Genomic DNA, 20,881 nt, shown 5'->3' with positions numbered 1-20,881 from the left:
GGGAGGGATTCTATCGACAGCCGAGCCAAGTACACGAAGCTCAAAGCCAGAACTGCTTTCTCCCAGAGTTCTTTGCATCTGATTCCAGCAGAGCAGAAGGAAGGTGCTGGTGGGGCGGGGCAGAAAACCTGCCTCGTGGACAGCAGACAGCTGGGGGCGGCCGGCAGGGGAGGGGGAGGACAACCCGGGACACAGCACGGCCGCCCCCTGGGCCATGGCACCGAAGCCGGGATCGCTCACAGATCCCGGGGCGGGCCAGAATCTCTCTGTAGTCTACCTGCCGCCCTCCAGGTGATCATGCTAGCGCCACGGAGAAATGAGACACGAGGACACAGTGGATTCAACAAAGCGTGTATTAAACCACTTATTGGAAACTGGTTAAGATTAAGGCACTCTGAACTTGACGGTCTCCTTGAGGTTACAACACATGGTGCTCTTAGGACTACTTATAAAATGCGGGGACCAGGACAGCCTCCCAGACGCACTGGTGTGGCCTCGGTACCCCGAAGGGACTAAATGCGCTGTATGAACAGGGCACAGCCCCACACCGTTCACGACACAGCGTGACCTCACGTACATTACTGTATTAACACAAAGGCTGCTGGAGTCTGCTACAAAGTTTTTCTTATGAATAAAAGTAGAAAGTCAAAATCTGCAGGCTGCTATAAAATACTTAGGAATGTTTCGTAATACTTCAAATTGCTATCAAATGCCCAAGAAGTCAGAAAGAGATAGTCAAGAGTTTGTACAGTTAGTGTCTTGGCTTATGGACATTGCAGGACAGCGCGGTCACCTCACGGCACAGGCCGATGTGGCGGGGGGGGGGGGGGGGGCGGCGGGGGGGCTGTCGAGCGGTGTGGGGTGTTGGATCACACTGACCTGTATTGAGAACTTTCCGTGACACGTTGGAGAGCAGTCCCCGACGGCACAGTCACGAGTGTGAAAGCGGAACACATCATTTGTCTTTGCATCTGTCGACCCACCTCCCCGAAGCTAAACGTCTTCCTAATCCAAAGCAATGTGGCGGTGGCCACCGGGACTATTTTCAGAGTGAAGAGAGGCAGTTCACACAGCTACTCCACGGTCTGCATCCCCGATAGGAAGGATGTGGTCATTTACTGAAGCCACAGATCTTGCTCTGAAAGGCCTGGGGCCAACGGAAGGCACCGCAGGGTGTACCCGGAGGCCACGGACAGCGTCCCAGCCAGAAGAGCGCGGTTCCAAGCTAGGGGTCGTGTGGCAAGCAGGACAGTCAGCAGTGTCTCCGTGTAGCACGTGGAAATCCCTCTGGCCGGCCCTGGACACCCCGCCCGACCCCCCAGTGGGCAGAGCCCCGCAGAGGGGCCCACGGGGCATGGTCCCTTCCTCCTCGGGGACAGCCTGGGGACCCCGTGGTCCCTGTGTGACCATGTTGCTGACAGCCTGACTAGGGAGAGCCTGGTGTGGCTACACACAGGACCCGGCGCCGGCCGTCATCAGGGCTGAAAAGGGAGCGGGGCAGTGATGGCCCCTCCAGGCCCACGGCCCAGAGCACCTGCTGCTGCCCCTGCAGGGGGCTCTAATGCTTCATCTGTTATTCAAGTTTTCACTGGAAAAAAATCTTGGTGTTCCGGTAAAAATACAAATTAAAATTTAAAAACTGTCCAGTAAGCGGTCTGAGTTTTGACAGAAAAATTTCTTGGTGAAACACCTTTGGTGGAGGAATGAAATCCAAGACTTATTTGAAACGGAATGAAACGGAACGGAACAAAACACAGATTTAAGGTGAATCTAAGTTCTCCCGGACGCTGCTCGGAGCGGCTGGGGTCAGAAGGCACGGCCCGGCAGACTGCGTCTGGGCGCCCGGCTCCCCGGGGGCTGCCACGCAGGGCGCACAGCCGCCGGCCGGGTGATGGAGGGCGGCGGGGTGACAGGGGCCCTTCCTCCCCCGCCGTGCGCGCACAGCGCGTCGTCGGGCACAGGGACGCGAGGACAGAAGGCGGGACGGAGGCCGGCTGCCCCGTCCGCGGTTGGCTTCGCCAGCGGAGAAGGGTAGCAGGATGTGGGCTTTGCCTCCTGGAAGTAACAACACAACCGACCGACCCCCCTGAAAAGCTTCGTGTCTGCAGTGACTAAATACAGATACAGAAGAGGGAACGGAAGCCCGCGGGTCTGCAGGGCGGCGGCGCCGTGCTCCCTGGAGCCGTGCGGGGACTGCTGGGCACGTGGCTCAGTTGTTCTCGAACCTGGCATACGGGTTTTCCTCTTTAAACAGACCTGGAACAAAACAGACCTGGTTATAAATGTGCTCACACGGCAGGAAACGAAGTCCAAGGACACAACACAATTCAGTGTTTCGTGAACACTCACTGTGGCTCTAAGAAAAAGGGTGTTCCGAGCAGGTTCAAGCACCACGCTTCACCTTTTTTTTTTTTTTGTAACTATTTCTACTTATTTATCTATTTTGCGAGAGAGAGAGAATCCCAAGGAGGGGCTCGATCCCACAAACCCTGAGATCATGACCTGAGATCAAGAGCCAGATGTTTAACCGACTGAGCCACCCGGGCGCCCCTACGCTTAACCTTTTTGAAAGTCAAACCACAGGTGACTTTAAAATTGAAATAAAATTTACCAGAAGCAGTCATCCTAAGAAAAGCAAACCTAAAGAAATAAAAACTTATTGGCTGATTCTCTCTAAGAGGAATTAAGAAACAGCCATTATTTCTCCCCACAGCGATTGGCTAATATACAGAAATTAACAAAGCACCCTAAATGTCCTTAGAATTAAGGCTACGAAACAATGAGGTGACTGTCCACTTCACCACCACCAAGTGCTCTGACGTGGCTAATATAATGCAGTTGTAAAAATAAATCTCTGGTGCTAAACGCTCAGGCCTAGGAGTTTTCTCTTTGCAGTTCTGAACACACAGCCTCTCCCTCTCTTTAAAAACCTGTATCGCCCACACTTTTCTGGAGCCGCTGCACCAAGTGTATGTGCTATGGGGGGGGGGGGGAGGGGGCACGGGGCGGGAGGGCAGCCAGCGCGGAGGCAGGAGGGTGGACCGTCTGAGGAGGACCGCCACCTCGGCCTTGGGAGGAAGCCCACGGTGGTTCTGGTAAAGGGAGCCCGTGTGCCAGATGCCGAACACAGTCGTGTTGGAGCAGGACGAATGGAACAGCTCCCAGCTCTACTTCCGGTTTAAAAGGGGGAGACTGTGTTGTGATTAGGAAACCAGACGCCTTCTGAAACCAAGAGAAGGGTTTCCTCCATGCAAGTACGCGTGCCTGGCCCGTCTCCCCCCTGGCGGCCCCCCGGGAATTCTTCCACGCGGCTGGGTCTTTGCAAAGTCCAGTCCATTAGGTGGGCTTTATGTCAACAGGCACAAGCTGGCTTCCTCGGGGCAGTTCAGGGCCTGGCGCACCACCAAAACGGAGGAGTGAAGGGCCTCGGTGAAGGTCACGGAGAACGCCCCGCGCCAGGAGCCCCGGCCCGAGGCGCCACCTGGCCTCGCACACACGGGGCAAGTGGGACACTGCAGAGGGAGCAGACTTCAGATGCTACTTGTGCTTGGCGATAAAGGCACCGTGGTGGAGTCCGTGTGTGAGTGCACGCGAACACGTCTCTCTCACCGTTCACGGTAACGTCAGTCAGGTGCCAACAAGCTCCTTTCAACACTTCAGTATCGTGAAGCAAGGTGCCCGTGCCAAGGACAGCTGGCGTTCACTGGGCACGAACGTGCGCCTGGAAGAGGCACCAGGGACAGACGGCACCGTGCCGACACGACCACTGACACGACGTCACCCACGCGGGAGTCCGCCCTTGCCTAGGCTGGGGACCTGACACCGGGTGAGTGCTGTGGGCACCGGGGACCTGATGGGCCAGCTGGCAGAGGAAGCCGAGGGGCAGGAGCACACGAGGGAAGGCTCTAGCAGCTGCTGAACATCTCACCTGCAACCAAGGAGACCCAACGGCAGGGGGAGAGGCGGTCAGGGCAGCCTCGGGCCCCAGAACCCACACCTGGCGGCTGGCAGGGTCGACCTGAGCCTGAGGTGACACGCACAAGGGCGTGACAGTCAGAGGAGGCCTGCGTGGACGGAGGGGCCAGCCGGTGCTGGGTGGGGGTGCCGAGTCAACCGCACGGCCAGCAGCCCACCAGAGGGAGCCGAGGCTCCAGGACCCACTGCTTTAGTGCACAGGACCCGAAAACACCACGAGAACAGGGTGTTCCCTGTACAGACACAGAACTCCAAAATGAGGGCGTTAGTTAGAAAAGATTTTGAGGGGCACAGTGGCTTGGACGGTTCAGCATCCAACTGTTGATTTCAGCTCAGGTCGTGATCTCAGGGCTGTGGGATCGAGCCCCACATTGGACTCTCCGGACAGTGCAGAACCTGCCTGGGATTTTCTCTCTCTCTCAAAACAAACTTTCCAATAAAAAAAAAAAAAAAAAAGGAAAGAAAAGATTTTGCAATTTTCCTAATCAGATTCAGCCCAGAGCCCAGCTGCCAGGTGCACCCGACACACAGCAAACACTGCTCAGGCCATGAGGTCCACGAAAGCACCGCGGCCCAGAGCTGGAGGCCCCGTGACAGTCATCGGCGAGAGCGCAGTGCGGCCACTTCTAGCAATCCCAACAGCCCCAAACAACAGCATGGCCACGGATGTGGGAATCAGCAGAACCAACTCAACCCAGGAGCAGATTTAATGTTCTCGCGGACTAAAACATTAGTATCCCCTCCAAAATCCCTCCAACCAAAAACCAAAACCAGATGAATCACTTGGTGGCATGGAGACCTCTGGCTAACTCCTTTAAAAGGCGCGCGGCCCGCAGTCAGGTGCGGGAGCAGCGGGAGCACCAGGCGCAGGGGAGGCCACGCGGACCGGTCAAGTTCCGCCCCCTCATCAGCCAATGGCGCTCAGGAATCCGGCTGAGAGTAAACACCCTAAGGCTTCACCTTTCCAGACATTCCCTGGAGTTAGCTCCTTCCGGACCGCGCAGTCTAGAACCAACGGCTCCTCCCGGAAGCCTCAGCCCAGACCCTGCAGTCACGTCTCACGGCCCGGAACCCACTCCCAGCCAAACAAAAGATGCAGTCAGTCGATCCTTACCATATTTTTTTCTGATTTCATCATGTCTGGATTTCATTTCTGCTCTCCTAAAAAGACAAAGAAATCTCACTTAGCACCAAAATATAACACAATGTTAAATGATGTACCTTCAGCAGAGAGAGTGGGGGTCTGTCCTCTTTTCCCGGGAAGAGACCAGGGACCAGGGTGGGGACAAGCCCGGCCGCCAGGCCAGGCAGCGTGAGGCTGTTTCAGCATCACGTCCTTTGATTCTGAGTTTCAACAAAAGAAATTCAAATATCCAAGACTGTATTTTTTTAAAATATTTTTCACGTAGAGAAAAACCTGACGTCAGATTCTGAGGAAGGTTGGGAACACGCAAACGTTAGTTTTTACTTAGGGGCACACGACGTTGCGGGGATAGCGCAGAAACCCGCCGGGCCTCAGCCCCCGCCGGCAGCTGACCTGACGCGGCAGCGCCTCTCCGGGCCACCATAGCGTTCCACGGGCAGGGACAGGAGACCCGCCTCCCTCGCCCTGTCCCACAACCCACAGGGGCGCACCCCACGGCGGGGGTCGTTTCCCAGGGCCGCGCAGGCCGGGTTCCGAGCCAACGGGGACCTCACCTCTCCTCCTGCCGGACCCTGCGCTCCTCGCGCTCCCGCGCGGCCTTCTCCTCTTCCTTATCCGGCTTCCGGCTCCTCTTCCTGCGGCAGCAGCAGGCGCAGCAGCACGCGGCCAAGGCCAGCAGCACGGCCCCCCCCACCACCGACAGGGTGATGATCAGCGCCTCGAAGTTCACTGCAAATCCCAGCGGGAGGGAGCCGGGGGTCAGGAGGGGAGCGGGACCAACCCCTCCCCCACAGGCAGGCCGCAGCCCGCGCAGGGGCCCCTCCTACGTCTCTCGGCCTGTTCGTGCGACTTAAGAACAGTTTACCGGCCAACCACGCAGACCCAGGCCACAGGGTCCGAAGACGCTTCGAGCCTGACAGACGGTAACAAAGCGGGCCCGCCCTGAGGGACTCCTCCAGACGGAAGGGGAGCCCCGTGCAGCTCAGCTGATTATTTACATCCAAGTCCACGGCCCTACACGGCTGGCCCTTGAACACGGTTCACACTGCGTGGGTCCCCTAACACGTGCATCTTCAAGACCTACGGGGCAGAACTCAAGCGCACCTCCTCTCCCTGAGATCTCCTTACGAACACCTCCCCCACGTCCCTGCAAGGACACAGTGCGGAAGAACACAACACACAACACAGGTGCTCATCGGTTGCCTGCGTGATCGTAAGGCTTCCGTCAACAGATGATGCGTTACGTTTTCAGGGAATCGAAAGTTGTGCGCGGATTTTCGAGGACGTGTGTGGGGGGGTGGTCAGTGCCCCTCACGTGTACGTTGTTCAAGGGTCAAGTGCGCTGACTGCCCCCGGGGAGATCCTGTGAGCCCCGCGGGCCCAGCCCCTGCCCCACCCGGGCTGCTCGAGGATTTTGTCATTTCCTGTCAAGACCCAACTTCCAAGGCAAACAAGTAGTTAAAACAAGGTTCTCGATTCTTTCAACTTCTTTTAAGGATTTACAAACCCAAACCAGTCCCTATTTTTCTACTTAATTCAAACCAGAGAACTGGAGTTTTCACTCATCCACTTAAGTCAGCCCTGGAAGAGGCTTCAAGAGCGAACTCCCCCCACCGATGGTGGAGCGTTCCTGGCACTGAAGTTAGAAAGTCTGGCTGCCACGCAGAGCTGGTCCCCTCGAGTCTCCCCCGTTTCCCGGTTTCCCGTTGGTGGCTGGGTGGGGCTTGCCAGGTGGGAGAGGGAGCCGACCCCCAGTGCCCGGCGCCCTTCAGACCCCACTCAGGCCCGCACAGACCCTCACGTTCAATGCAGGCCGGCCGCTGGCCTCACACACTCTCTGTGCTTTGTTCAACTACGTTCTTTTCTTTTTTTTGTTTATTTACTTTTGAGACAGAAAGCGTGAGCGGGGGAGGGGCAGAGAGCAGGGGAGACAGAATCCCAAGGAGGTTCCATACCACCAGCACAGAGCCCGACACAGGGCTCGAACCCACGAGCTGCGAGATCATGCCTTGAGCAGAAACCAAGAGTCACAGGCTTGACGGATGGGACCACCCAGGCGTCTCTGTTCAACTACTTTAAACAGAAACAGGTGTTATATCTGAAATGCCTTCTGGGCTTTAGATCGTGTGTTTTCTTCCCTCCTTTGACCTGTTCTGGAAGTGCCGGCATCACAAAAATTAGCAGGAACAGGTGTAAAAAGAAAAGACCTTTGCTGGCAGATGGCATCATCTTCTGACCAGAGAACTTCAAAATAATGAACTTTAAGAGCCAATCTGATCAGTAAGACAGCTGGTTCTGAAATATATCTACGCCCCCCCCCCCCCCCACCTCCAAGACAGCATTTCTGACGAGCAGCTAAAACCAGTTACAAAATAAAAACAGACATCTGGTCGTGACGGAGGAAAGTACCAAGGACCCCTGTCCCCATCAGCCCTACGTGGGAAGGCTGTGGCGTGCTACTCGAGGACGGAAAGACGGCCTCCGTGCATGAACACCAACCCTGCTTCTGCACGACGGTTTAACATGGCAAAGATCTTATTTTCCCCCAAACGAACACAGATTTAAAGTCATCACAGGTAAAACCCCAGAAGAATTCTGCCGAGACGTGGGTGAAAGAATTGTAAAGCACCCACCGCACGAGGTCTAGATCTGGTGCTCCCTGACGTGTGGGGCCCCCAGTCTCCCCAGATGGCACGAGCCCCACCCCACCCCCACTCTATTCCCACAGAGAAGGTCCTCGGCCAAATAACCCTACCCGATCCTCTGCAGTACATGCGGGGACCCACGGCGGTTCCCACTTATCCCCAATGGGCAAGTAGCCCCCTGGCCCTCGGGGTCAATTAAACCAAGCACGTGCTCTCTCGGGAACCAGGGGCACGGCAGAGCCTGCCCCCCACAACCCCTGGCTAGTTCCTGTCCCCCTCCCCCCGGCTGAGTCACCACGAACCGCAAACTGCTGTGGCCCGCTGTGGCTCTGTCTGTCCCGAGTCAGGGGTACGGCCAGCCCCACAGCCCTAAGGTGGGAATTTCATTTCACAGGCCAATGATCAAAAATGCCCCCACCTGAAAGGTGTTCAATATCATCGGTCATGAGGGAAGAGCAAATCAAAGCCACAAGGAGATGCCACTTCAAACCCGCCAGACGGACGAAAATGAAGGTGACAGATGACCCCAGGCCCTGGCAGGGATGTGGGACAAGCGAGAGCCCCGGTCGCCTGAAGGAGCCCTTCTTGAAAGGCGATGAGTCCGCCATCCCGCTGCTCAGCATGTGCCCAGCAGGAGTGAGTGGGGGGCCGCCCACGAGCACGTCTGCAGCAGCACGGGGACCCCGGGCGTCCCCGGCAGCAGAGTGGGCACTGGGTGCCAAGCAGCAGCGAGACAGGCAGCCGGTACGCATGGCGCACGAGTCTCAGACATGCCCCCGAACGGGGAGTCGGACAGACCAGCACGCTTACTTTAAGTGAAGGGCGGGCGGGCAGCACTCCCTGGGGTGGCAGGTCAGTGCACTGGCTGCCCACGGTCCCGACAGGGACAGGCTGTGAGCGCTGGGAATGGTCTACACGCTTTGCTGAGTGCAGATTATCTGTGGACTCGTGTGAAAATTCACTGAACATACGTGTGTGTGTGTACACGTATGTGTTTACGTTACACGAGGACAGGAAGGGAGACTTAACACGTGTGCGCATCATTAGAAGTTATGCTTCAACTTTAAAACACCTTGGGGGCACCCGGGTGGCTCAGTCAGTTAAGCGTCAACGGTTGATTTCAGCTCAGGTCATGATCTCGCAGTCCATGAGTTCGAGCCCCGCGTCGGGCTCCGTGCCGACCGCTCGGGAGCCTGGAGCCTGGAGCCTGCTTCAGATTCTCTGTCTCCCTCTCTTTCCACCCCTCCCCAACTCATATGTGCGCATGTGTGTGCTCTCAAAAAATAAACGTTAAAAAGTTTTTTTTAAACAAACGCATAAACGTTAAACAAATCACCTTCTAAAGAAAATAGAAATAAAAGCACCTCAACAGTTCGTGCTCAAAATGCCAAGGGCTCCCTGGTCCAGGACTGGTCTCTGTGGGATCTCAAAAAGGGTTAACGTCCCCCAAGAGAGAGCGCCTACAGAATCCACCACACGCAGGCAGAAAGGGACATAGAAACGTAGGGACCTGACCGTGCTGACCTAGCAGGACTCCAGGCACACAGACGCCAGCAAGACGCAGTCCCCAAGCTGACCCTCTTCCCTCCGCCTCGCAAGTGGGCCTCCGGCACCCCGGGGACCCCTGGCTGCCCTCCCAGAAAGCACGCATTCTCACTGGCTTCCTGACTTCCTGCAGGGAGCACGTGTTCTGGCAGCTTATGCTAACTGAGCACACCCAGACTCCCCCAGGCAGTACTGACTCCGCAAGAGTTCCATGAACACGAAGACTTACCCCAGCAAACGCCCCAGCGTGCAGAGCTCAGCGTACAAAGGGAGCTGGGTGGCAGGATCCTGGTCACGGGGTAGTCCAAGCACGCCTTATTGGTGTTGCACCAAAGGCACTGAAAGAGACGAATGTTTGCCAAACCCCAGAAACGCAGCGTAAACACCAAAGAACCAGACGGTCCAGGATACAAGCCCAGCCACACCGTCTGCTCCCCCTCAGTGGCTGACCGGAAGGCCGTGGTCCTCACCCCGCCACAGCAGCTCCACCCCGCCTTGCCCACCAGGGCCGATGTTACTCAAACCCTCTTCCTTCAGGCACCCTGCCCAGCCTCTCGGCCTCCGTGCAGTCCTGGAAGCCGCCAGGTGGCTTCCCGCCCGGGGTCTTTGCACGGCCTCCTCCCTGTGCCCGGAACCTTCTTCTCCAAACACACGCCCCTCAACCTCCTCCACAGGGCCTACCTGCCCCACCCCCCTACTTCCTTCCCTTCCCAACACACCGTCTCGGATCGTCTGCAGGACAGGCGGGACCACGCTCATTACACGTTTGCTGGTGGACTTTTGCAACCTTGGCAATCGCCGTACGAAGATCCTACCTGTGGTCTCTCCGACCGCACTGGCCGTTAAAGACAACGCAACTAAGGCTCAAAGCGTCCCTCCCAGGACCTGAGATTACTGCAGCGACATGCCCGCGGTGAGCCATCCAGGTGGCACTGACAGGGCACACACACAGTGTGCCCTCAGCCTCCCCTCTGGCCTCCCAGGCCCCTACCTGCCCTTCCAGAAACCCGCGTGCGCCCGAGGACCCGTGTGGGCAGGCCTCCCGCAGCCCCTGCGCCCTGCATTTCTGACCGGACCCGTCTGCGTCCAGAGCGGGCCCACACCTTGAGACTTACTGCCCGCCCGCCTGCTGAGATGGGGGTGTGTGTGCCCCCACAACGTCCTCCCACAGAAGGGCGGGCTGGACCGGACGATGCCGCGAAGTGCATACTCCTGAAGCCAGAGCGAGGCAGGACACCGGGCTCCTTTGCAGCCGGGAGGACTTCGACAGTGACATCTGCCGCTAAAAAGCCACGCCACCAGGAAAACGCGCAGACAGGTGAGCAAGTTCAGGGTTACCAACAGTAAGGTCTGAGGCTGCAGTAGCAACAGCCTTCAGTCTTTAACCAGCAAACACAAGGGTCCACTCAGACCCTACGACCCGACACGCTGCCAGGTGGTCAGCAAGTTCTCTTCTGAAAGCATGGCCAGCATCCTAGGGCAGAAACCACCCGGCCCGTCTGTCCTGACCTGCCTCGCAGAGTTCCCCGCTGCCAGGAAAGGGAGGACAGGCTGCGTGGCTCTAAACTATCCTCGTAAAACCCGACTGGAGGGAGCTTCCCCTACGGTCCCAGACAAAGGCGTCAAAGCCCAGGGACTGCTCGGAGAGCCACACGGGATGGGGCAGAGGGACACTGACGGGCCCCACACGGTGGCGAACTTTCTCCGGCGTGCCTTTCTGCTGGTCCCCCACGGCCAGCCGCACACGTGCCTGTGTGTCAGATCCCAGGATGGTCCACCTGGAGGAGACCGCCAAGAGCACCGGGCCTGCTACAGGGCGGCTGCCCTCCTGCTCGAGGTCACGCAGGGTCAGCACGGGAGCATCCTGGCTCCCAGTCTTCCCGGTAATTCTGGTGAGCTGGTCAGTCTGAGCCCAGGACACCAGGCCCTCCGGGCTGAGGGCCCACATCTCTCCTTGCCCTCACCCTTCCCCGTTCCCAGGTGAAAAGCCCAGGGAGGAGCATCCACCCCAACCCAGGACAACTGATGGAGAACGCGGGACACACTGTGAGGACTGGGGGGCCCACGGTACGTGGACGGCCCTCATTCCTGTGGGCAGGCCGGTTGGAGAAGCAGACTCCCCAGCCCTGGCTGAGCACCACGACAGGCCGGGCCTCTGGGAACTCGCAGGACACTCCCGGCCCCATCTTGGGGTTCCATGTGCAAAACAGAATCACGGTCCCCGTCCCCAACAGGCCTCTATGCTCTAGTGGCATCGACACGAAAGCACGGGCCATGGGTTCACAGTTGCAGATTAGACGCTAAATGACGCCCAGCCCAGTGCCCATCCTTCTCCGTTCCCCTTGCCCTCCACTCCCCCATCCTGCTTCTGAACACCGCCCCCCCCCCCCAAGCCCACCAGCCTCAATGAGGCCTCCTGCCCACTCACACGTGTTCCCAGCTGTGGGGCCCAACCCAGTTTATAAGCCCAGACACCTGGTCAGGAGGTAAGCATGCGTGTTAATGACGCTCGAGTGATATCTGCAGTCCTCACGAGAAGGTTCACTACTCCCGAGAAAGACTAAAATGGCATTCGACACCCATTACAGAAACTATCTCCACAAACCCCAGACGGCAGAACCTTTAACACCCACAAGACCCCCCCCCACCCCGTCGTGGAGAGTGGGGGTGTCTACTTACAGAGACGTTTTTCAGGCACTCCTCACAGGTCCTGTTTGTGTTCTGAGAACAAGCTGCGGGGAAAGGACAAACAGGTCACTGAGAACCGCTCACTGGAAACAGCGGCCCAGGCGGCCAGGGAGGCACCCAGTCTGCCCTCTGAACCACGGGGACGAGCAGCCAGCCTCCCAGGCGCAGCAGCGGGAGTTTCCCAGCCTGGCTGCAGGCCGGCCACCAGGGAGCGTGCACACGCAGCCCCAGGGTCCCATTTGCAAGGGGTCGTGCGGAGAAAGGGGCCTCGGGGCACAACGGCCGTACCTTCGGGGAAGGGGAGCGGAAGTGGGTGCGTAGCACGCACCCAACTGGCCCAGGCCCGCTGGCTCATCGGCACAGTCTCTGGAACCAAAGGCCGCGGCAATGCCAGGCCCGTGGGACTAAAGCCAGGCCTCGGTCCCCGCCAGTCCCGCCCAGACCTGAGGGAGAAGCCCCCCCGGAATCCGCCGGCTCCAGCCGCTCTTCACGGCAGGGAGGGATCACACCCCACCCAGCCAACAGCCCCGGAACTCGCAGCCGGGGGAAAAATGTCCAAACCCTCTCAAGCTGCTGCCATCTTCCGCACCCACAGCTGAGCGCACACGCTTACTCCGAAGAGAGGTCCGTGCCACCCCGTGAGCCACCGGAACCGCACCCCACAGTCGTAAGGAGCGACCACTTTGCAGGCGCCGGGGAAACTGAGATTAGAAGGGCTGACGGGGCCAAGTCCGCGGAGGCGGAGCGCAAGGGGACTGTCGGCCGCGGCGGCGGGAGGCGAGGTGGCTCAACCTCAGCCATCGCACCCAAGCGCTTCGCTCAAGACGCTGGGAACACGTGCCCACTTTACGGTGCCAGGGAAGCCGACGACAGCCAGATGCGCGCGTACAGAAGGTGGGCACACCGGTGGCGACGGCACGGCACTCGGCCACGAGGAGTGCGCCGCGCGCACGGAACACGGAGCCTTCGCCACGTCACGTGGACCGACGGACACCGGACACGGACGACCACCAGCCGGATTCCACGGGCATGCGGTTCTGAAGCCGGCGAACTCATCTGCACCGGGAAAGGGACGGCGGCGGCCTCAACCCTTCGGAGAGATGGGCGCGTGCTGGAGCGTGACGGGGGTCACGTGGGCGTCACTTACCCAACGGCACACGTAAGACTCCCGCGTTTCACCGCACGGAAGATTCGTCTCCAAAGGAAAAGACAAACGTGAAGCTCCAGGTCACGACGCGCGCGGGGAGGTACCGGGATGAGCGCAGGATGTCTGCCGCGGACTTCGCCGAGCTTACCAGAGGGTCCGGGACGGGCCCCACGACGGAGGAGACCCAGCCAGACGTGAACAGCCGACACCCACGTGGCAGGCGTGCGAGGGAGCGCTCGCCATCGGGTCTTCCCACTCTCCCGCGCGTGGTGTGAAGGCGCTCGTGACGCGTGACCCCGTCCGCCCAGGGGAGGAGCTCCCGTTTCAGTCACACGCGTGCTCATGACGTCCGCGAAGCGGGACTAACTCTCAGGCGCGTGAAGCCTAACCCTTCTACCTTCCACGTGCTAAGCACGATCCCACTCTGTTTAGAACGAAAGCCCGCTTGTCACGGGCCATCCCACGACCGTCTTTCCGCTGGCACGCCATTGGCTTTACCCTAAAGCTGACTTCCAACTACTGTCCTCAGAACGACAGACTCAGGGCGCCCGGGTGGCTCAATTGACCGAGCACCTGACTCGCGATTTTTGCTCAGGTCACGATCCCAGGGCCGTGGGATCGAGCCTCACGTTGGGCGTGCTGTGTGTGGAACCTGCTTGGGATTCTCTCTCTCTCTCTCTCTCTCTCTCTCTGTCTCTCCTCGTCTCTCTCGTGTGCTATCAAATACAAAATAATTTAAAAATTAAAAAAGAAAAAGACATAACTTAGCTCCACGGAGGTAAAGAAACAGACAAGTCACAGAACACCTCGATCTCTGCCAGCACCACTCAGAGGCAGGGTCGCAGAGGCGCCAGGACAGGGACAGGAACGGCACCGCCTGTCTCAGAAGCCCCGTGCCCTGGAGCCGGGAGGCGGGCCGGCTGTGCCAGGGCCGGGGACTCGGCCGCCACATCCAAGCACTCCCTCTGTCCGTCCGCCAAAGGGCCAGGCAGCGGGGGGGCCTCAGTGTCTAGACACAGTTCCCCAGGAAGGGGGCCAGGGCTCCTCGGAGAAGCAGCTGATCCCAGAAGTGGGGCACAGAGAGGACAGAATCAGCCCCGGACAGACTGCGGCATCACAAAGTGGCACCAACTTAGGAGCGGATAACAAAATACCTAAAGGACCCAAAGGCCGGCTTGAAGGCCGGTGGGGGGGGGGGGGGGGCGGGGGGGAGGGAGTCCTCCTTGCCAAACAGGGACAATTTAAAATCAAAGGGATTGACAGCCACGGACTCCAGCCTCTTGAACACTCCAGGATTTCACCCGGACGTGGAGTAAGTACGGAGAAGGCCAACTAGCAGAAGCAGAAGCAGGGGGTTTGAACGCCTGCGGTTCTGCCATCATCGTGGGAAATCTGGACGCCAAGACCACCGCGCGCGCTTGTGAGGTGACAAGACACTTACGGTCTCAGAGCGCCTCCCCAGTTTCATTGCTTATGAAGACAAAGTGCACCTTACAAGTGCCCAGAGTATCGGCAGTACAATGACAGGACGACGGGACACAGTGGCAGCAGGCGCCCCCAGGGGTGCAGGGGGAAGGACACGGCCACGTGTGGTGGAGTCTGTCAAAGGCACTGGAATCCAAGTAGAGGACACCAGGCAAGGCCAACTGGGGCTGCTTCTACAGAGTCGTTTCTGGGAACAGACTGGGGAGCGGTGCTGGGTGGGTGGGGAGACATGGCGGCCAGAAGCCCCGCACGGTCCTGGACGCGGGCAGGGGACGGAATGACACTACTGGGATGACGGGCACACCGGGTACACACTCGCCCTACGTTACATCTCCAAGTACTCACGAGTCCTGTCGACGCCAACTGTCTGATTTTGACCCTCACAGTCCCATGACGCACAGGAGGCCCGCTGCAGAGAATGAGGGGCGAGGGGGGAAGGGGGAGGGCCGCAGGACGACGGACCCTGAGGGGGCCCCCTGGAGGGGGGAGAACAAGCAGACGCGGAGAGAGCGCAAGGCAAGCATGGAAATGCTGACAACAGAAAGGCACGCGGAGTTTGCTGTGCGATTTATTCCTTCAAGGTTTCGGCAGCTTCGATCTTTTCTAAACAGGCAGGCAGGGAGCCACCGTGAAAACCTGCACGACTGCCTGTCACGCCCACTCAAGTCCTTTTTTCTTTCCTTTAGCGAGAGCAAAGCACGCGCGCAGGGGAGGGGCAGAGAGGGAGAGAGAGAATTCCAAGCAGGCTCCGTGCTCGGCGGGGAGCCCCACGCAGGGCTCCCCAACTCACGACCCTGGGATCACGACCCGAGCAGAAATCAAGTAGGACGCTCAACGGACCGAGCCACCCAGGCGCCCCTCAAGTCCTTGTCGAAAAATTTTACGAGAAAAGACGTACCTCTCGTCAATCTTAATCGAGTGGCCACAGGGAGCAGGGGGGTCGGGTATGGGAACTTTTTCACGGGAATTTTTTTTCTATTTTCGTTTGTAACGTCTTTTTGAGAGCTGGACTCATGTGAACTACACCCCGAGATACACACCGTAAACCTCATCCACCCCACGGTGTTGGGACCACAGACCCGTAGGAGTCAACGGAGACCAGCCCTCCGCCTGCCCCCGCCACGACCACCAACCGGGCAGACGTTCAACACAAGCAGAGACACCTACACTGGACAATCTTCCCGAAAAGGGCCGGCACCGGGAAAAGGTCGTTCTGTTCTCTCCCTTACGAAACACCTCACCGTCTTGCATGGCTGGCAAGGAAAATACCCCACTTGCTGCCGCCGCGGACGGCGGGGGTTGGACTTCTCGGTCACGGGACACAGACCACGTGCTGATGGCCGCAGACCAGCACCACGGCCTCCTGCTTCCGGAGTCCAGCGCTGTGTGTGAACACGCCCGTTCCACAAGTCCCCCACTGAGAGTCTGTTTACCAACGATTAGAAACCTTCGGGCGTCACTCACTCTGATAAAAAGGTCTTTCTGTCAGGATACGCTAACCCACGGCCCGGTTTCACGTACTTCCCTAAAGTTCCGGGTGAGGCCACCGATTACATACACAAAGGCACACACTAGCAGGGGTGTGACGAGATCTGTCCTGTAAACATAAAGAAACGAGCAAGTACGCATTTACTGAGCCCACGTCACACACAGGCAGGAGGGCGGCACCTGGCCGGCCCCCGGCACAACAATCCCCTCATCGGACACTGTGCCCCCTCTGCACGGCGACAGAGAGCACCTATGCCATCCGTGTCACTTGAGAATCAGGGGTGGAAAAGTCATTTAGACGAAAGTCCTGGTCACCTTCCTGTCCCAACAGAGAAGAGCTGAGCGGCATGGTACACGTCTTCCTCAACTTATGATGGGGTTTCGTCCCCAGAAACCCATTCAAAGGGGGAAATATCCTATCAAAACTCCGTGTAATTCCCTGGTCTCTCTCGAAACCCTACAACACTTCCGTTAGCCTGCGGACGGGCACAGCCGCCTGGCCCACAGCCTGTTTTACAAGGAGGGTGGACGTCTCGAGTAGTTGACCGAATACCGTACCGAAGTGACAGGCAGACCGTGTGGGCCCAGAACGGTCGTCGGTGTGCGGGGACCGCGTGGCCGCCCAGCCCCGGGGTGACACGGCGTGTGGAAACTCCAGGCACCGTGTTTACTGAACGCACATCCTTTGGCACCGCTTACAGTCGAAAATCCCAAGCCGAACCCTTGTAAGTTGGGCACCGTCTGAACATACAAATAACATGCACCACCTGTATACACACTGGAAGGCCCTTACAACTGGTTTCAAACGCCGTGGTTCTCGGCGAGAGACGGGCAGGGGAGGAAGCGCGTCCCCCCCAGTCCTGTGCCGTTCGCAAGGAGCAGTCGGGGCGGGCTCCCACCCCCGACCTGCACAGGCCACGGCTGAGCTCCTTTGTATCCTTCAAGCGGCTCCGAGGTACGGAGGAGTCGCGGGGATGGAGTCTCACCCCCCACACGAAGTGGGCACCGCAGGGCCACGGAGGCTTCTGTAAATTTAGGAGTTTCGCTCTAAAGACCTTCAGAGCATCCTGGGTCCCTAACGTCTCCATGCCGCCAAACACACAGTGGGACGTTAGGAACTGTCAGCGTGGGACCGCTGTGACGCATTCGTTAAATCTGCACGCCTGTCGTGCGTGGTTGACTTATGTGTCACCTTGACGGGGCTCAGGTGCCCAGACAGCTGGCAGCCATTTCTGGGTGTGTCTGGGCGGGTGTTTCAGAGGAGATCGGCATTCGAATCAGCTGGCTCAATAGTGAAGACCGTCCTCACCGTGGCCGGTGGGCAGCACCCAGCCCACAGAGGGGCCCCCACAGAACAAAAGCAGAGCCACCGTGAATTTACTCTTTCTGCCGAAGCTGGGACGACCACTTTCTCCTGCCCTCAGACACCGGGGCTCCCGGTTCCCAGGCCCTCCGACACGGAGGAACCCCGGCAGCCTCCCGGGGGCTCCGACTTGCAGACACAGGTCCCGGGACCTCCCAGCCTCCACAGCCACGCGAGCCCACCCCTCACGACACATCCTTCCCCACAGCTGCAGACCCCCTGCCGGCTGTTTCTCCGAAGCGCCCTGATAGCCTCGCAGGGGGACCAGTGATGTGAACGCCACAGTCACACCCTACAGGGCGACGGGCGGTAAGCAGCGCGTGCTCTGGGGAAGGGGGGACCTCAGCGCCCCAACAGTGCCCCCGTCCGAGGAAAGGCAAACGAGACCCGAGGGTACCTGGGTGGGAAACCCTCCCGGCACACCGCTCCTCCCGCGTGAAGGAGTTGCTGCAGGAGAAACAACAGTCCGCCACCTTCCCCCGAGGACCCAAGGACCGGAGGACCCGGGGCGAGTCCACGGGACGAGTAACCACCGTGAGCTCAAGGGCGGAGGGGCGGCTGAACCGACAGTAAGTGCAGTGCCACGTGGCAACCGTTCTGATCTAATTCCCTAATTAAAAAACTAATGAAAGTCACCAAAGGACACCGCCACTCATCTCAGCACGCCAGGGCAGTTAAAAAGCAGAGTGGTCAAACTCGTCACTTCGGGGCACTCCTGGCCCGCCCCCTCCAATTACGAGGACACACACCCGCCAGCCCCTGAGAAAGACCCATCTCCGGCAGGTTATCCATTCCGGTGTGGTAACAGGTACCCACTCCACGTCTGCGCTTGGAACCCAATCCCGACCAGAAGAGCTCTGTGCACCGCGTTTCCACTGCCTCGTTACGAACGTCCAGAGAGCTACGTTCCAATGTGTCACACACATTTGGAAGTAGATCAGAAGAAAACAAGTCCTGTACTGGAATCACGGCAAAACTCAACAAGCCGGGATAATACTGGCCCCAAGTCAGTCCTGCTTGTGGAGCCCTGGAAACAGGTCCAGAGGCCTACCGGTGACCCCACCACCACCACCAGTGATCACACGGGTACCCCCCATACAGCAGCCAGCGCAACACTTCTGACACACCCCAGCTTAAATGTTTCTCTGACCTGCCACCAGGCCCAGAGGCTGAGTCGGAGGACCGGCCCCCCTCCACTGGCCGGCAGGAGGACAGCCTCCGGCAATACTCCATTTCTGGAATCTTCTGAGACCTCAGCTTGGCCCTGGGCCATACATTTCCTTCCCTAGCAGCCTCCGACCCACCCACCCAGCACTCAGGGTTTCTTGGTCACCACCGCTGTCCCAGCACCTGGCAGGGCGGCTGATAAGAACGGGAGATAAACCAAGGAAGTACCCCCACCCCAGGTCTGTTGAGTGCAGAAGCAGAGTCAGCCCCTTCAAAGCGGCCGGTACTACAGCTCTCCTGACTCACTGAGCCATGCAGTAACTCGAGTACTCCTTCCCGAGGGGAGTGGGGCCCCAGGCGCCACACCAGTGCCCGGCACCCACGCCTCAAGGGGCCTGGCCCCTGGACACCGGCTACCGACCAGCGCTGGGGCTCCAGCAGGTTAAGCTCCACTTCCTGACTCAGAAACTAACCGCCAGCTCGGCCAGAGAGGGTCGAGTGAGACTAAGAGGGAGGGCAAAGTACTCAGGATGATCCTGCGGGTCCCGCTGACACCGCCCCGCGACCGAACCAAGACAAAAGGCCGGTCTGCCCCCCTCCCGGCGCCCCCGCAGCAGCTAGACCAACGGGAAGGCCGCAGCAGCCTGGGGCAGCGACTGGGCGCGGCAGAGACCCCGGGCCCCCTCCGCCTCCCTGTCCCGGGACCCCGGGACCCCAGGACCCCGCGCCCCCTCCCCCGCCTCCCCAACCCCGCCCATGGACCTCCGCCCCCTCCACTTCTTCCCCCGCCCTGCCCCGGGACTCCCCGCCCCCTCCACCTCCCCGCCACGCCGCAGGACCCCCCACCCCTCCACCTCCCCGCCACGGGGCCCCCTCCACCTCCACTTCCTCCTCAGCCCCGGGACCCCCGCCCCCTCCACTTCCTCTCCGCCCCTCCCGGGGACGCAGCGCCCCCTCCACCTCCTCCCCCGCTCCGGGACCCACCCCCCCCCCCGCCCTCTCCACCTCCCAGCCCCGCCCAGAAACTCTCAGCCGCCCCGAGCCCCTCACCCGCTACGGACGGCTCCTGAGCGGCGGTCACCGAAAAGAGCAGCAGGAGCAGCGCGGCTACGCCAACAGGCAGCTCCCAGCGGGGCATGAACCCGCGAGTGCCGCCGAACGCCATGGTGGCTGCGGCCCCTTTCGTCGGTCGTCGGTCCGTCAGACGTCAGCCTTACGCGCTCCACCTCCGCGGACGGGCTAGTCAGTCTCCCCCTGAAAGAGCAGCACGCCGAAAGTGGGCGGGGCGAGCGGCAGGGGCCAGTGCGCAGCCGCGATTCCCTGTTCGCCCCGCCCCCAGCCCTCCGGCCTGCCCCCCGCGGCTTGTGTTCCCCGCCTTCCGGAGCGGCGGGGGCGGGACTCCGTGCGCGTGCGCGTGCGCGTGCGCGGCTGAAAAGCGGCTGTCTGGGCCGGGCTCGCTGCGGTTCAGTGCGCGTGCGCGGCCTCAAGGGGCGTTCAGGGGCGTCGGGGGCGCGGTGGGCTGGACCCTAAAGACGTGCGGAAGTCCGGTGCTGTGGCCTCGGGGCCCGGTGGTGCCGCCGTCGGTGCCAGGCTGGTACCCGCGCCCGGGCTGCACTGGACGGGACCTGTGCTCACAGAGAACAGCTCGCAGTGAAGCTGTCACCTGAGAGAAGCCTCGGGCTTCGCCCCGTGTGGTCGCGGAGACGCATCTGGGCCCGCTCCCCGTTTCCACACCCGGACAGAGCCTTGGCCCTCGTGGTGCCTTCTCGGGAGCCTGCTCGAGGAGGGATGCGTACTGCAGGAGGCCGCTCGCTCTTCAGACTGTTTCCGTGACCAAAGTGGAGGAGGACGTGGCTGGTGTCCGGGGAAGCGGGCCATGCACCGCCTTCTCCCCCAGGCCCCGGTGGGAGGGGGGGAGGGCTCGGGGCGGGGCCCACGGTGGGCCACCCGCCAGCCTGCTGTTCCCGGCCCCCACGCTGTTCGCAGGCATGTGGCACTGCTGCCCCACACCTGCCTCGGCGGCAACTCCGGCGAGCTCCGCAGTCTAACGTGAGGATCAAGACCAACGTGTGGCCTGGAAGCTTCCATGCTTCCCCCCCCCCCCGGAATGGGGGGCCCACAGCCCTTAGAGTTTAGCTTGCCCTTAACCTCCAGGGCCGGGGTGCAAGCACTGTTCTCAATCAAAAGAGTAGTTGGTAATTGTGTATTTGTGCCTCCTTCTGTGTGCAAGGACC

The 20,881-nt window shown here is 59.9% G+C and overlaps 1 protein-coding gene across 2 annotated transcripts; it reads right to left on the bottom strand.

Annotated features, from left to right (window-relative positions):
* Window positions 1-339: 339 nt before the first annotated feature.
* On the bottom strand, window positions 340-20,464 carry PTTG1IP (PTTG1 interacting protein). Of its 2 annotated transcripts, XM_023238634.2 has the most exons (7): window positions 20,311-20,464; window positions 19,698-19,901; window positions 11,989-12,041; window positions 9,539-9,647; window positions 5,674-5,848; window positions 5,090-5,136; window positions 340-2,256 (listed from the first exon to the last, which is right to left on the bottom strand). In XM_023238634.2, exons 2-7 carry the CDS (start codon window positions 19,810-19,812, stop codon window positions 2,210-2,212), a joined length of 546 nt encoding a protein of 181 aa, XP_023094402.2. In that variant the 5' UTR covers window positions 19,813-19,901; window positions 20,311-20,464; the 3' UTR covers window positions 340-2,209. The 2 variants fall into 2 exon arrangements, with proteins under 2 accessions (XP_023094402.2, XP_019694849.2); XM_019839290.3 differs by lacking the exons at window positions 19,698-19,901; window positions 20,311-20,464 and adding an exon at window positions 12,286-13,746.
* Between the last annotated feature and the right edge of the window lie 417 nt (window positions 20,465-20,881).

Source organism: Felis catus, chromosome C2 (genome assembly GCF_018350175.1).
Source record: "Felis catus isolate Fca126 chromosome C2, F.catus_Fca126_mat1.0, whole genome shotgun sequence".
Taxonomy (NCBI): domain Eukaryota; kingdom Metazoa; phylum Chordata; class Mammalia; order Carnivora; family Felidae; genus Felis; species Felis catus.
The sequence above is the reverse complement of the archived record's forward strand: the minus strand, read 5'-3'. Positions and strand labels throughout refer to the sequence as shown.